The sequence below is a fragment of the Lygodium microphyllum genome, chromosome 19 (genome assembly GCF_053477565.2).
Source record: "Lygodium microphyllum isolate KBCC chromosome 19, Lygodium_microphyllum_v1.1.10, whole genome shotgun sequence".
In the NCBI taxonomy this organism is placed as follows: domain Eukaryota; kingdom Viridiplantae; phylum Streptophyta; class Polypodiopsida; order Schizaeales; family Lygodiaceae; genus Lygodium; species Lygodium microphyllum.
The window spans coordinates 17,547,820-17,563,051 of record NC_141153.1 but is presented as its reverse complement, the minus strand read 5'-3'; the positions used below and the strand labels follow the sequence as shown (position 1 = coordinate 17,563,051).

The following is a 15,232-nucleotide window of genomic DNA, read 5'->3' as shown; positions in this document are numbered from 1 at the left end:
CACCATGGGTCTTTTTGTTGACTTCTTTGAAGCAACACTGGTGGAGGTGCGAGCTTGCAAAAGTGCTTACAGAGACAATATGCACACCCTCTAAACATAACAAAGAGGAGATGGAGATGGATGCATAAGCCCGTCCATGATTTTGCAACTTTGGAGCATCAAGCATACAAGTTGGCCAACCATCATGGATGATAGAGAGGTCCAACAAAACCAACTTCCATACTTGACTCGTGTGGTGCCCATGGATAGCCACAATGTAGCTTCAATGCTATGCAAATCACAGAGGGCATGTGGCATTTGCTTCTCCCACTTGTTGGAAAAGAGATTCATTTCTGAAGCCTCTTTTGGTGGAAGAATTTTGGTTACACAATGGAGGCTCTTTAGTCCTTGGCCATGAGCGTCCTTGCCCAAGATTGCTTTACAAGTGCATATGAGGGAAATTGGAGTGTACATTCTCTTATACACATAAAGATTCGCAATCAACTTAGTATGCAACGGTTAGAGTGGCTAGTCTATTGCTGCACTACCGTGCATAAGATGATAGCCATGTTTAGTATGGGTAGTCTGAAGTAGGTAAACACTTAACCATAAACGATAAGTCAACTTAATTTCAACTTTATAATTTAGTATTTACAATGTTTATGTACATTGTGTAGGTGAATGTCGATACTGGATACCTTTAGGTTGACGGGTGAGAATCTTGTGAGTGTGCATCAAGAGGTTCATGAGGAGGAGAAGTTGATCTTTGTGGATCTCTATACATAATTGATAGCAATTGACACTAATCAACATGCTTGTGGGTGAGGAGTTCATGTAGGTAGCAACAAGGGCTTGGCCATTTAGCACCCTTCGATATTGATGAGGGTTGGTTCGAGTGGTTTGTAGACATACATGAGGTGGGGCTCTAACAACTTCAATCCTATCCCTCATGATCACCCCCCCCCCCCCTCCCAACCCTCGAGCGGGACCTACACAGCCATTGTCTCAACGCCGTCATTTGATGATAATCATAACCTCATCAATGAGGATGAGTACAAGGATATCTCATTATTCAATTCTAAGGAGTCATCTTCAAACTCACTTGATAAGCACTCTGATGCAAATGGTCCTAATGATTCATCTTATACTCTGATAGCGATGCTCTTTTGATGTTAGACATGTGTTCCATCATTTGTAGTTTTTTAATAATCAAGTTTCTTTTTGTCATACTAATATCGTACCATACCTTGTAAAATCTTAAGTTTATATTTAGTACCATATTTTATCATACGATACCATATCATACATTTCATACCTAACAACTACCTATAAAGCCATTATCTTGACTTGCTCATGGAGGACATCAAGAAGCTCAAACGAATGAAGAGTGGGATGCTTAAAGCTACAACTTCTCCCATGTGGTTGCTTTTGAAGCGCCTTTATGAGGTGCAAAGTGCCCTTCACTAGACTATGGTGTCCACTCTACAAAATGACTATGGTGTCCACTCTGTGGAATAAGTGGGATGAACATGAGGCAAAGGAGGCCCTTTGCTAGACTATGATATCCACTCTACGGAATAAAGAGTTTCTGCAAGAAGGTTCGTGCTATTGTGATTGTAGTGACTCCCTTTATAGGGTGTTGTGCATGAGCAATTGTGAGAAGTCTACCATGGGCCTTCTCATTGCGGTAGTTGGCGACATCACTCCTCCTCCTGGCAGCACTCCTACTGCTACGTTTTCAGCTTTCTGCTGTCACTTTCATCATCAAGCATCATCCTTTGCACTCACCTATCTCCTGGTGATCAACATTTGGGGTTCTTTCTCACTCCCACATTCTGACTAGTGGCCACAGACTTGGGATCTGTCTCCAGTGCATGTATCATGTCAGTCTCCGACATACTGCTCTGCCCTTGGGCACATTGTATATTCTTACATTCATTTACAGCATTCATTCACTTCAAAGTTGTGTTCTTTCTATCTCTTCTTCTATTTGTGTTTGAGTTTTGAGTTCTGTGTTTAAGGTTTGAGTTTTGCTTTCTATGTTTGTGCCTATCATCTTGTGTTCTATCATCGTCGTACACTCTGTGCTTCCTCAGTGCAAACCCTAGCACTAACTCCACTATCTTCTTAACAACCACACGGAAATTAGAGCGACTAGTCTATTGCCACACTAACTTGCCACACTAAACCAGGAGAGTATATACTTAAATTCAGTTTCCTGTTTTCAATTTTATATGCAATGAGAAGTCCACCTTCACATTGCTGCAGTCTCCAATTCTAACAAAAAAGAATAACTTTCAACGACCCACAACTTCTCAAAACATGTTTTCCTGAGCCAGCAACTTGCCAACTCTCCCAAGCCAAAAACAAGACAAGGAACCTGACAGCCACAATTGACACATGCAAGTTCATGAATAATCTACCTGCCTGCTCTAAAAGCCAGCCTGCAGCTCCTAGTGCACAAAATCCACCACATCTAACAAGTCAAAACAATACGACCTGCCAACACCTCACAGCTGTGTTGGAGGCTATTGCCTTGTTGCTGGAAACTTGGCATTATGAAATATACATTCAAAAATCATCTGGTCTTAGTGCTTCAAATCCTCCACTGCCACTCCTTGGAATTAAAAAACCAACTGCAACAGTCTTTTGTCCTTACAATTACCAATGCCATAAAGGTGTACGCTCTTCCATTTTTTCTTCTTTTTTTGATTTTGAGGGTGATACACCAGGGCAGTATAGAAGGCAACAGGCCATGGTTAGACAACCCAGCAGCAGGAGAAGGTGCTGTTTCCAGTTTAAAGATCTGTTTATCTGATGTTTTACAACAAAGTGTAGATGTATTTGAAAAACAGAAATATTAGAAATAAGGTGAGTAGTAATGTTTTATGCAGTGAAAGCCTTCAGTCTCCTGATAAGGTGTACTTGCAGTAAGAGAATCAAAACAACAACCACCTGTTCACTGCAGGAAGCTGATCAGACTGAGGAGACTGCTCATTATTTAGCTGTCGAAGCAATTTTGTTAACCATATAAAGAACATGCGGAACTGCCACATACAAACCAAAAAAGGATTCTAGTTTAAACAATATGCACCATGAATTCTTTCCCAAACAGACCGACTAGCATTATCTGTTGCATCTTTCTTCAATAATAGGACAACAAGACTTCACTTTGCATAAATATACTTCTTTCTTCTCAATAATTGGGCAACAAAACTTCACTTACAACAAACAGATTTCCCTTTCCTCTACATGATAAGCAACAGGCACTTTTTTAGAGATTGATCACAAAAGTTCATAAAAAGAACCAATTGAATGAAGATGCGACGTTGTAGATAATACATCTGCAACCTACAAATTGCCTATCTTAGTGATTTAGGAACTGATAAAAGATCATCTTTAAAACTTTTTTTTGGGCAAAATAAAAGGTGGCTAATTTTGTTATTCAAAAGAAAACAATTAAGCACAAGTGCTCCACAGTCTAGTTGGAGCTAAATCCGAAGAAGATCATATGAATACAAGCCTCAAAGCCTCTTAGGAATCTAAGGGGACTAGGGGAGCATTGCATAGAGTGTAAACCAGGATGTGGTAATCCCAAGTATGAACTGTTGTCTACATTGCTATCTGCCAATGCCCTCAAAAGGAAATGGATAATAGACACCTAGAACTTCACTAGGGTGACGTAAACACAAAGCTTCTCTTCCTTGAATCTCACTTGATAGCGGGCCTTCCAAATGCGCCACCCTTTGAGGCTCCCTATAAGCAATCACACCTCTAATCATGACACTAGGGACTCTTCTAATTGTTTTTTCGACAAGGCATGTGATCCCATCACCACATACAAACAAGCCCCAATGGTAATCATGTCATCAATCTCTGCTTCATAGAGTAGATAGCATCCTAGGCTGCTCAATTGTGCCAATAGAAAGCTCTCTAAAAAATACACTCAAAGCTATAGATCTACTCAACAAAGTGAAACCAACCTTCCTCCTCATATAGGGGGGTAAATTACATGATTAAGCACTAATTACAACAAGCATAAAATTCACGTAAACTGAAAATGCGCACTTTACCACTCTAATCTTAGACATTGAACACCGTATTGGCCCCAAAACTAGCGCCCCTTGCAGTACTACTTTAACTTTTATTACAAGTCATAGTTGTCAAGTACGAAATGTACGGTACGGTACGGTATGATAAAATACGGTACTAAATGGTACCTTATGATTTTATGAGGTATAGTACCATATTAGTATGAAAAAACTTGACATGATTTTTTTAAAAACCATAAATCGTTAAATGATAGAATACATGTTTAAAGTGAAAATAGCCATTTCATTACAGAATAAGATGAATACATGAGGGTGATCATCGCAGTCACATGGGTTGCGCAAAACATGCGATACAACTACAGTCTAGTATATCTGATACAAAAAAGAGAGAGACCTATGAATCTATGATGAAGCATCACTATCATCATCATCATCATCAGAACCATCTGAGTGCTCATCAAGAGAGTCCGAAGATGACTCCTTGCATCGGATGATGAGACACACTCATACTCATCCTCACTGATGAGGTTACTGTGGGAGCTTTCGCTTAACCGCCAAGACCCATGGACTGCTTATTGTTCAAGCATTCCAAGCCGAGTACTAATGGCTACCTCTCACATAGCCGACGCGCCATCCATATCTACGGGTGTAGTGAGCTTACCTCCATGCCGATCGAGTTATCTCCTCTCCCGCGCACGATCCAAGTGCAAGCTTCAAGCAAGCTCCATCCTCAAGCTCCACGCTTCAAGCTCCATAGCCACAAGCAAAACAAGAGAAGAGAAGAGAAGAGAAGAAGAGAGGAGAAGATGGAGAGCTTCTCCTCCCCGGTCCCTCACCCTCACACTCTCACACTCCCTCTCTCAAGCACAAGCTCAAGCAAGCAAGAACAAGAAGAAAAAAAAGAAGGAGAGGAGAGCCACTTTTGGCTCGCTTTTCAACTTTATATACAAAACCCTAAATCCCTTTTGGGCGGTCATCCCCTTATCCCCTTTTTTACATGGCCGATCGTGGCCTAGGCCCTTTTCCCCATTGTCCTTCTATCTTCCTAGCTTCCTTTCCACCGCCCGTCTACATTTACAAATTGCATGGGTGAGAGCCCGGCGCTCCTTAAATTAAATCATGATGCGCTTGCGCTCTTTTACAAAAGTATTGACTTGCACTTTTCCTTGTGCACCTTTTTTCCTTATTTAGGACTTTTCTGTGCTTCTTGTGTTTCTAGATTTTTCTTGGCGCGCCTTCATCTTCCGTTTCTCTTTTGCCTTGGCCTTGTCTTCTGCTTCAGCTTTTCCAGATTTTCCACCTTCGTTCGTTTGAGGATTAACATTACCCCCCTCCTAGATGAGTGTCAGTCCCATGGCACTCACCGTCGTAGGTAGCAGGCTTTAGCATGCACCGAAGACGTGGGTGGCAAGGACGTCTGTGGTTGCCATGGAGAAGTGTTAGTAGCGGTGGGGAGGAAGGTTGTTGGGGACACGTTGGTGGTCTAGGTAGTTGGTGGAGGGCTATTGAAGTTGGTGGTAGGGCTGTTCTTTGTGGGGATTGCACTGATGGAGTACAAGTGGCGGTTTGTTGGGGATTCTGCACATGACAATTCTTGGCGGGCTTGCAGGATGATAAAGGATAGAAATTTAGAGTTGAGTGTCGATGAAGAGCGAACGACACTTTCGTTGGAGTCTTTAATACCTGCAATTGAAAACCTCTCATAGGTGGTCTCTCCCTAGGGGTAGTGCTAGTCTTCTCTATCATGCACAAGACATAGTTCAATTAATTTGGGAGACATGTCGAACTCTAAGCAAGCTGAGAGTATTGTCCTGCACTTGAGGACCCAAACTGTGTATATACTTTGGTGCATATATTATGTGAGTGCTCGTGCATACTTAGATATTACATAGTTAGAAGACCGTGGACTGGTTTCTCGTAACAATGTGTGGATAAAGCAAAGTTGTCCATGTTGAGAAGTACACGTGAAGGTGTATGAGACATCCTTTGCGTTGTGTCTGCACGACGTAGCCTAATTGAACACAAGGACACCGCACTTTCGGTAGTTGGGAGCTATTGGACTTGCTTGAAGAGGACGGTGTACTTTTCATGGCCATTCGTGCGGTGCTTACCACAAGTGATTGCAATGGTATTAAGGCAGAGTACAAGAGGGAATTGTGCGAATGGATCAAGGTGACAGGTCTAACCATAGGCGAGACAAGCTCCCTAGGTATGTCCTGCCCTTGATGTGCCCTAAACAATTGTGGGTGATGCTAAAGGGCTAGGGAACTAGAGATGGAGCTAACCAACCAAAGTCATTGGTCGTACCTCATTTGAGGACCCCTAGGTGCTGTGCCCTCTGAACGTGGGTGCTTCTTATTTTTCGCTCTTTTCTTTTCTTTTTTCCTTTTTCTTTTTTCTTTTTCTTTTCTTTTCCTTATTCTTTTTTCTTTCTTTCTTTCTTTCTTTCTTTATTCTCTTTCTCTTCTCTTTTTTTTTTTTTTTTTTGGACTTGCCTAAGTACAACCATTGCAATAGGTTGACGCTATCACCCTTTCAGTGGGTTGGGAAATGTCAAGGTTCGAAGGCTCAAGAAATGGATATTACAGTGATGATTGTGCCCTAGCCTCGTTGTTAGAGAAGCAGTCGTTGAGATGGGGAGATACACATGAGATATTGCAACCCCCTTTGGAACGTGTGATATTGGTACAACTGGGGTAACAGCTGCCGTGAGTGCCCGGCGTAGAGTGTAACCCAGAAAGAGGAAGTGGTTAAGCTCATGCTTTGGGCCATGCGACGTGGCCACTCGCAAGTGTGATTTTTGCTTTCGGCAGCATGGCTTTGTCGCGGCTCTTCGTGGGATTAGCGGTCTTGTGGTGTCTTGAGTATTGAATGCTTTCGCACAAGGACCTGTGTCATCCTACATCCACTTGTCACTTCATAAGAGTACATGCACGGCACATACCACAACTATAATAAACCAGTGCAACGCAAGGAGACATCACTTATCTGAATTCCATGGTGTTGGCTTAGATACTTATCACCTGCGCTTGATTAGCTTTTCCTTTTGCTAAAGACGTGAAATATATTAAACACAGATACGAAAAGTTTGTACAATTGGGGAACATGTCAGCACTTAACCATTTACAGACAAAAAGTCATGGCCAGGTAGCATTTGATAAACCTTTTATACAAGATGGAGCTACTCTATTTGTATGAGACGGGGCGAGTCTGGGTGGTCCGGGCGACTGAGACTGTGCTGGTGAGGGGCTCCTGTGAGGTTGAACAGGGGACATGTCGCCCGGGACCTGAATGGTGTAGTCCCTGGCCGCAACTGTTTCCAGAATACTTTTGAACAATGCATCAAATTCCTGCTTGTCTCGAGCTGCCCTCTCATCTTTCGAGCACCTGGTACTCGAGCGTCTGTTGGGGGCCCGCACGACCGGTGTTGCCACGCCTTGTGTGCTCCCTTGAGCTTCTATTTCCTTGGCATTGGGATTTTTTAGCCTACGTCCGGGGCGGTATTGCTTGGGGCCTCGTTTCTTTGCATACCTTTTAATGATAGGTACGTAGCGTTCCGGCAGAGGAGCTTGTGCTACATGCTCCCTTCGATGGCGAATAGCGTCCTTGCAAGCCAACTGCATTGGGTGCTCCATGTCGGCTACCGTAGGGGGACCTACAAATTGCGAGCCAAGGATTAAGCCCTGAGATAGGATAAAACTATTCGCATGCAAGGGATTATATAGTGGGTTGTCAAGCGCATATGACGAGGAGGGGAGAGGTGAGGCATGCAGTGTTTGTTGTAGAGGGATGGCCCCCATGATGATATTCATTTGGCCTCCAACCATTAGTAGATCTTGGCTCGTGCTAAGTTGCGTGGACTGGTTGTCATGGAGTGGGGCAAGACTCATCCTCGGAAGGATAGACCGGAAAGGGAGAAAGCTGTATAGAAAGGGACGGTACCCTGCCTACACCCTCAGAGATGTTGGTCAGAGCTTCCTATGGTGGTAATGAGGGTTGCATGCCCTCCACCTGGAGGTGGAAATGGTTACACAACTTCTAAATGTGTGGTGAGAGGAGGACCTGAGGAGCTTAGCCTGTTGAACCCAACTCTTCTCCCTACGCTTGACTATCATTGCTTGTGTGTGTTGACATTGTCTATACAGGGTCACAAAATTCATTGTTTATTTATGTACATATTTACAAATCCATGTCACTTCTCGAGGATAAAAGCCAATTGTAGAACTCCGGATCGTATTGGAGTGTGGCACACGCATCTAGTACTCGTAGCAGCTTACTCAATACCGATAGATATTTTGCAACATCGAGTAGCATGGAACCTTGTCCGAGTCTACTAGCAACATGTAACTCCTCCTCAGTGAGAACCTTATCAGACAGAGAGTTCTCTTGGCTAGTTTCAGCTAAGTCCGTACCCCGAACGGCATTCAGCACTCGAAAGGAAGTTGGTGCCACATAGGTTGGGTCTTAAACAATACGAAAAGAAGACTCCAGGGATAGTTTGTTTTTGGATAAATTTAGTGGCTAAATATGTTACCTAATGGTACTTTCCACACTATATGTTTGGTTCATCAAATCTCTTCCACCTCTTGTAGTACTGATTTAGTATATGCAACTATTTTACAATCACACCTATTAACCTTTGGATGAGCAAGATGAAAAATTTCAAAAAATCAGAAGTGGAAGACAATCCTAAGGTAAGAGAAAGACGGAGAACAAAGGCACACTCAAAAAAATTTAAGACACAAAGTGCAAGAAAATTTCTAAATGTAGGAGGAAGCACACAAAAATAAGTGCACATTAATATTTTAGCAAAAAGAGCATGAGGCGAATTGTAATTCATTTTGTAAAAGAGTGTTGGGCTCTCTCTCATACAAGCTCTTTGAGACCGCCATTCGGCCAATCGCTCCTCTGAGACTGTCATGATCTGGGCTCCTAGCTCGGCCATTGCAACGCAGCTTTCATACCAACATTGTTCGAATTGACTTCGACCCTCTGATTGTTGCTTTAGTTACTCTATCTCTAAGAGGTTTGGTTGGCAGAGTACATCATTGAATGTTACAGTTAAGCGTAGTTGGTCGGCTTCCTCATCAGAGATAAGTCGCATGTGTTCATACAGGAGCCTGTTATAGTACTCGTCAAGATGTTCTTGCTCTTCCCAAGATAAGGGAAATGGCAAGTATTCTTCAAGCTGCTCTTTAGGGAATGCGCCCATGTCTGCCAGGACAGACACACGTGCGAACACTTTGAGCTTAGCATCGAACTCGGTTAAGCATTCTGCAACACTTCTATGTTCAACGAGGGCTTGCTCGGTTGCTATCTCATGCAAGGTTCTAGGAGTTTGCCTAGGCTTTAGCATAGTTGGGGGCTCAAGCCTAGACGAGCAAGATTGGTCAGCGCTAGGATTTCTTATGCTCTTGGGGTTTCCATGTTTCTCCTGAGGCTTTGTTATTGCGTCATGGTTCTCCTTGGTTGTGACTGGTATAAATTTGTCACCCTGTTGTGACATCATTGTATCCACTCTTAATTGGTCAATGCGAGTTCTGTTGTCAGTGGATTTAGTGTTGCAAGCAACCGTTGATGGTAACGACTGCTTTGATTTTTCAGAGCACACGGATGTGTTTGAGGTTGCACTCCTATTAGGAGAGGCATCAATGGGGTCATTGGTGGATGGACTCGATGCTTTATTTTTCAGCTCTCCATCACTCTTGGTGTCAATGTTCTTGGGGTCCACAACCACCTGTAACTGATGTTGTTTTCGTTGTTTTCTCCTCTTTTTCTTGGTTAGTGAAGGTGCATCTCTCAACGACTCAGGACCTTGGACTAGGTCAACCGTTGATATGCTTGGTTGGGCCTCAGCATTCTCTTTCTCTAGTGTGTCCTTATGAGACATAGCCGTGGCTTGCTGAATAGCCTCGCTAGGTTATGAGGGTACAACTACCTCCCTTTTTGGAGAGTCTAACTCTTCCCTTCTGTTTAACTCCTCTAGCCTAGACTTTAGGCGCTTTGGAAGGGCTCGAGTTGTGAATGAAGTTGGTTGCGACACCTCCTCCACAGGTGAACTACTAAGGACACGTTCCGTAAGGGGCATTGTCACGGCCAAGGGCTGTGACTGCTGTGATCCCTGATTAGAAATAGTAACAGCTAGTTCAGTGGACTTGCTACTATTGGTGGATTGCGGTGTCAAGTCCTTAGGGCGATTGGAAGTGGTCGTGTCTTTTGTTGCCCTTAGAACATTCACTTGCGTAGATCGAGTATCAGTTGAGCTAGCCACAGTGGATTGCACAAGCATATCCTTAGGTTGAGAGCTAAGGGTAGTGTCGTGTCTTGTCTCGTGGACATTTGGAAGCTCTGATGTAGATAGAGATTGGGATTGAGTAGCCACACTTGACGATTGTTGTGCTTCCTGTATCCGTTTAGGGGAAGAGGGTGTAGGAGACTTGGGACTCCTAAGTGGCTTTAACACTGACTGGGAGATTTGCTTGTGGCTGTTAGATGATTTTGCTATTTACTTTGTTGAGCATTTACCCTTGCCATGGGCAATGTTGTACCTATGATGCCTGCTATCCTCTTGGGAAATCAAAGGCTCCTTGGGCACTAGTGGCTTTTGCGTATCCTCAACAATTACATCTGATATCTACTTGTCAAGCACGCTAGGCTAAGGATTTACCCTTCGATTGGTCCCATTTGGTTCCTTGATTTCGACCATGAGGGGCTCGGTCACTCCACTGTTGTTGACTCGAGACTTGGTTTTTCGTTTAGATCTCCTCCTATACTTCTTTGCTCTTGATACAATCTGGCCTTCAGTCGATAAGGGAGGATTAGCAAGGGGCTTTGGCACCCAAATCCATCGGTTACCTGCGTAATACCCTTCAGCACGTAGCAATGCTTTGGATATCCATCGTGGCGTTGTGCTGACCCTCCATCGATGCCTTCGTCTATAAGGCTTGGGCTTCTTTTGGGGTCTTCTACGATATTTGTAAGTCCAAAGCCCGTCCTTGGCATTGTCTCTTGACCTTCTTGTTTCAGGCATGGCCTCACTCACTGGTTCTCGTTGTTCGACCTGTGCTCGTATCAACTCTTCCAACAAGTCCTTGCTCTCGTTAGCAGGCTTGACTGTTATGTCAGCACCCTCCTTGCCTTTCCCTCGAGGTTCAATGAGGTCACCCTTGCTAAAGGTTGACTATCCTCACACCCGATAGTGTCAGGTGTATCCCCTATGCTACATAGTCCGCCTCACACTTGGTTACCCTTTTGAAGGGTCTTCCTAGGAGGGTTTCCTTCCCATAATTAGCACTATTTGGAGGAACATGAAATAGGATAGACAAGCTTTCAGTTTCGATTGTCACAAGGATTTTGCACTTCCCTATGAGTGCTTGTGGGTATCCCCCATAAGGACTAAGAGTTGCATTAGTCGGTGTGAGCTCTGGTTGGCCTAGTAGGGTTCATGATTCATAGGTCAAGATATTAAAACCTGCTCCTTCATCAATCAGAGCATCGATAGTATGCTCTCTTTTCACGGTGAGTTTGACCCTAAGATAAAACAGGTGGTGCTATATCTTCGTCTTTCGGGTCTTCGCTTGTAAATTTAAGCCTTCTGACAAATGCGCTTGAGTCCCCAACTAAACGACCAGATGTGAATTCTCCATTGATGTCTTGGATCGTCAGTGCCGGGCTATTCAAGGAGCATCTATCATCAGGACTGTCATATCTAGTCCTTCTCACAGTTGCAGTTTGATGTTGTTGATTTCTGCTTTGATTAGATGCAGTCCGTATGCAATACATATGTGTTTTTGCAGTGTGGCCTTTTTGCCCTTGTTGGCTAGATTGGCCCATTGATGTTCTAGGGTCTCTGTTTCTCTCTCTTCGGGTAGGGGCTTTTGGTTGCTCTTTTGCAAGTGAGAATCCATGCTCGTGTAGAGCCATTACTACACTAGGGTCCAATTTGGAGGACCGGTCACGACGCGCGTTTTCTCTTCAACCTACTTAGGGGAGGTGTGGAGGGGATAGAGCCCCCTCTACGGGGGTCAGGGAAGGGGGAGGGAAAGGGGCAGTCCCCCCCGGCCCGCAGGGCCGTTATGGTAAACACCATGCGCAATTTGGAGAACCGTTTATAGCCAAATTTTGAACTACTTGCCCTAAGTTTCAGCCCAGTGATGGATATGTGATGTGCCTTTAGCTCTACGTAGCCTTTGGGGCCAATTTCGGGGTTTAGATGCGTCAAAATTTGTGTTCTAGATACCTGTCCGATTTTGACAATTTTCTGTCCGATTCTTAGATGTTCGATTTTCAGGAGTCCGATTATCAGAATCGGACGTCCAATTTTAGATTGGTCCGATCGGCTCAGTGGTCCGATTTTGGTCACGTCCGATTTTTGGAATCGGAAGTCCGATTTTAACAGGCGTCCGATTCTGAGCCGTCCGATTCCTTGTGTTTGATTTCCAAGGTCCGAGTGTCCGATTTTGAAGTCCGATTTTCAGTGTGTCCGATTTTCAAGGTCCGAGTGTCCGATTTTGAGTCTAGGTCCGAGTCTGGAAATCGGATCAGACAGGGTGGTCTGAGTCTAGCAATGGGACGGTCCGATCCCTAAATTGAATGGTCCAATTCTGGGAATCGGACGGACTAGTTCGACGGTGCGGACGACGGCCCGCGTGTTGCGCGCGATGCCTCAAGGTCAACACCTACTTCACGGAATCATCCCGTGCCTTCCAAATAGGTGCAAAACAATAGAAGGAACTGCCAGGTATACTTGGAATCAATGTGGCATATCGAATCGATCAGCACTTCAACGATCTCCTCGCAGCTCTCTCTCTCTCGCTCTCTCCCTGGCTCTCAAGCTCACTCTCTTCTCAGAAGGCAAGATGTCAAATGTGGTCCTTCCTGGTTCCCTGGGCCTCTTATTGCCCCATCCCAGCTTGCTATGACCTCAGAAGTTAGTCCCTCATACTCTTCCAGCCAGAAATCTGAATTTGTGTCCCTATTTTCATGTTTCAGCCTGTTATACAGCAACAGAAAACCCTACTCTTTGCTCCTATCCTTCCTAAATGCAAGAAAAAATTATAAGAAAAATACCTATACTACTCCATCATGCTTTTCCAAGTCCAAAACAACAAAAACCTACTTGCTAAGGACATCGTATACCTCTTCAAACTCCCTCACTTCCTACCTATCTACCTCAAGCACCGGTTCGGGGAAAACCCTACTTCAATGCTCAATTCGAAGCGCGTAAGCGCTCAAGGCTTGAATCCGTTGGTCCCGGCAACGGAACCAAAATGCGGGAGCTTTCGCTCAACCGTCAAGACCCACGGACCGCTTATTGTTCTCAAGTGTTCCAAGCCCAGCACTAATGGCTACCTCTCACATAGCCGACACACCATCCATATCTACGGGTGTAGTGAGCTTACCTCCATGCCGATCGAGTTACCTCCTCTCCCGCGCACTCCAGTAGCTCCACGATCTAAGTGCAAGCTTCAAGCAAGCTCCATCCTCAAGCTCCACGCTCCAAGATCCATAGCCGCGAGCAAGACAAGAGAAGAGAAGAGAAGAGAAGAAGAGAGGAGAAGATGGAGAGCTTCTCCTCCCCGGTCCCTCACCCTCACACACTCACTCCCTCACACTCTTCACACTCCCTCTCTCAAGCACAAGCTCAATCAAGCAAGAACAAGAAGAAGAAGAAGAAGAGGAGAGCCACTTTTGGCCACACACAAGAATGAGCTTCACATTCGCTTTTCAACTTTATATACAAAACCCTAAATCCATTTTGGGCGGTCATCCCCTTATCCCCTTTTTTACATGGCCGGCCATGGCCTAGGCCCTTTTTCCCATTGTCCTATCTTCCTAGCTTCCTTTCCACCGCCCGTCTACATTTACAAATTACACGGGTGAGAGCCCGGTACTCCTTAAATGAAATCATGATACACTTGCGCTCTTTTACAAAAGTATTGACTTGTGCTTTTCCTTGTGCGTCTTTTTCCCTTATTTAGGACTTTTCTGCGCTTCTTGTGTTTCTAGATTTTTCTTGGCGCACCTTTGTCTTCCATTTCTCTTTTGCCTTGGCCTTATCTTCTGCTTCAGCTTTTCCAGATTTTCTACCTTTGTTCGTTTGAGGGTTAACAGTTACCATTATCATCAAATAATGGCTCCCTAGGTGACGGCTGTGTAGGCAAGAGGGGAATGTCATCATGAGGCACACGATCTAAACTACTAGAACCCCGTATTACATGTATCTGCAAGCCACTCGAACCACCCCTCCTCGATGAAGGAGGGTGTCAAATGACCATGCCCCTACTACCACCTACTCGAACTCCTCACCCACGAGCACGCTGGCTGCGAGTGTCACGAGTATCTGCTACTATAAGCTCTATATAGAGCTCTGCAAAAATCATCTCCTCCTCGTCCACATCCTGATGTATACTCGAAAGAGTGTCGCCTATCAACTTGAATGTATCAACATTCACCTACACAATACAATGATGCACATAAGATTGATCATTATAAATGCTAAAGTTCAAATTGTAAAGTATAAACTTCAAAGTTTAAAGTTAAAAATAACAAATTTTAAATGTTATGGTTAAGTGTTTAAACTTTACCTGCTTTGGACTACCCATGCTCATCATAGCCCTCATCATGCATAAGTTAGTGCGGCAATAGACTAGCTGCTCTAACTGTTGTGTGCTAAGCCGACTGGGAATCTTTATGTGAATGAGAAAATAGACACTTCAGTTTCTCTCACATGCACCTAAAGAGCAATCCTCGGCAAGGATCCTCATGGCTAAGGGCTGAAGGGTCTCCAATGCGTATCCAAAGTTTTGCCACCAAAATAAAGGCTTAACAAGTGACTCTCTCCTCCAATAAGCGAGAGAAACAAAAGCCACATACCCTGTCTCATATGCATAGCATCCTAGCTCCTCCAGCACTACATTGTGGTCATCCACAGGAACCACACGAGTCAAATAAGCAAGTTGGTACGAACAGAACTCTCCTTGTAGGCCGGATGTACCAATGCGGCAAAACCATGGATAGCCTTATGCATCCATGCCCATCTCCTCTCTGCTATCTCTACAACATGTGCACCCTGTATCTCTGTGATCATTGTACAAGCACGTGCCTCCACCAATGCCGCTCTAAATAAGTGAACGAGAAGGCCCATAGTGGACCCCTCACAATCACTCATATATAACACCCAATAAAAGGGAGTCACGACA

The 15,232-nt window shown here is 44.4% G+C and overlaps 1 protein-coding gene across 2 annotated transcripts in view; it reads right to left on the bottom strand.

Annotated features, from left to right (window-relative positions):
- Positions 1-15,232, bottom strand: part of APC4 (Transducin/WD40 repeat-like superfamily protein) — a 110,800-nt gene that overhangs the window by 17,533 nt on the left and 78,035 nt on the right. For both annotated transcript variants that reach the window (XM_087699722.1, XM_087699720.1), the window contains exon 12: positions 2,935-3,026. In XM_087699722.1, the coding sequence (XP_087555848.1) occupies positions 2,935-3,026 (92 nt within the window). The remainder of the gene's footprint in view (positions 1-2,934; positions 3,027-15,232) is intronic.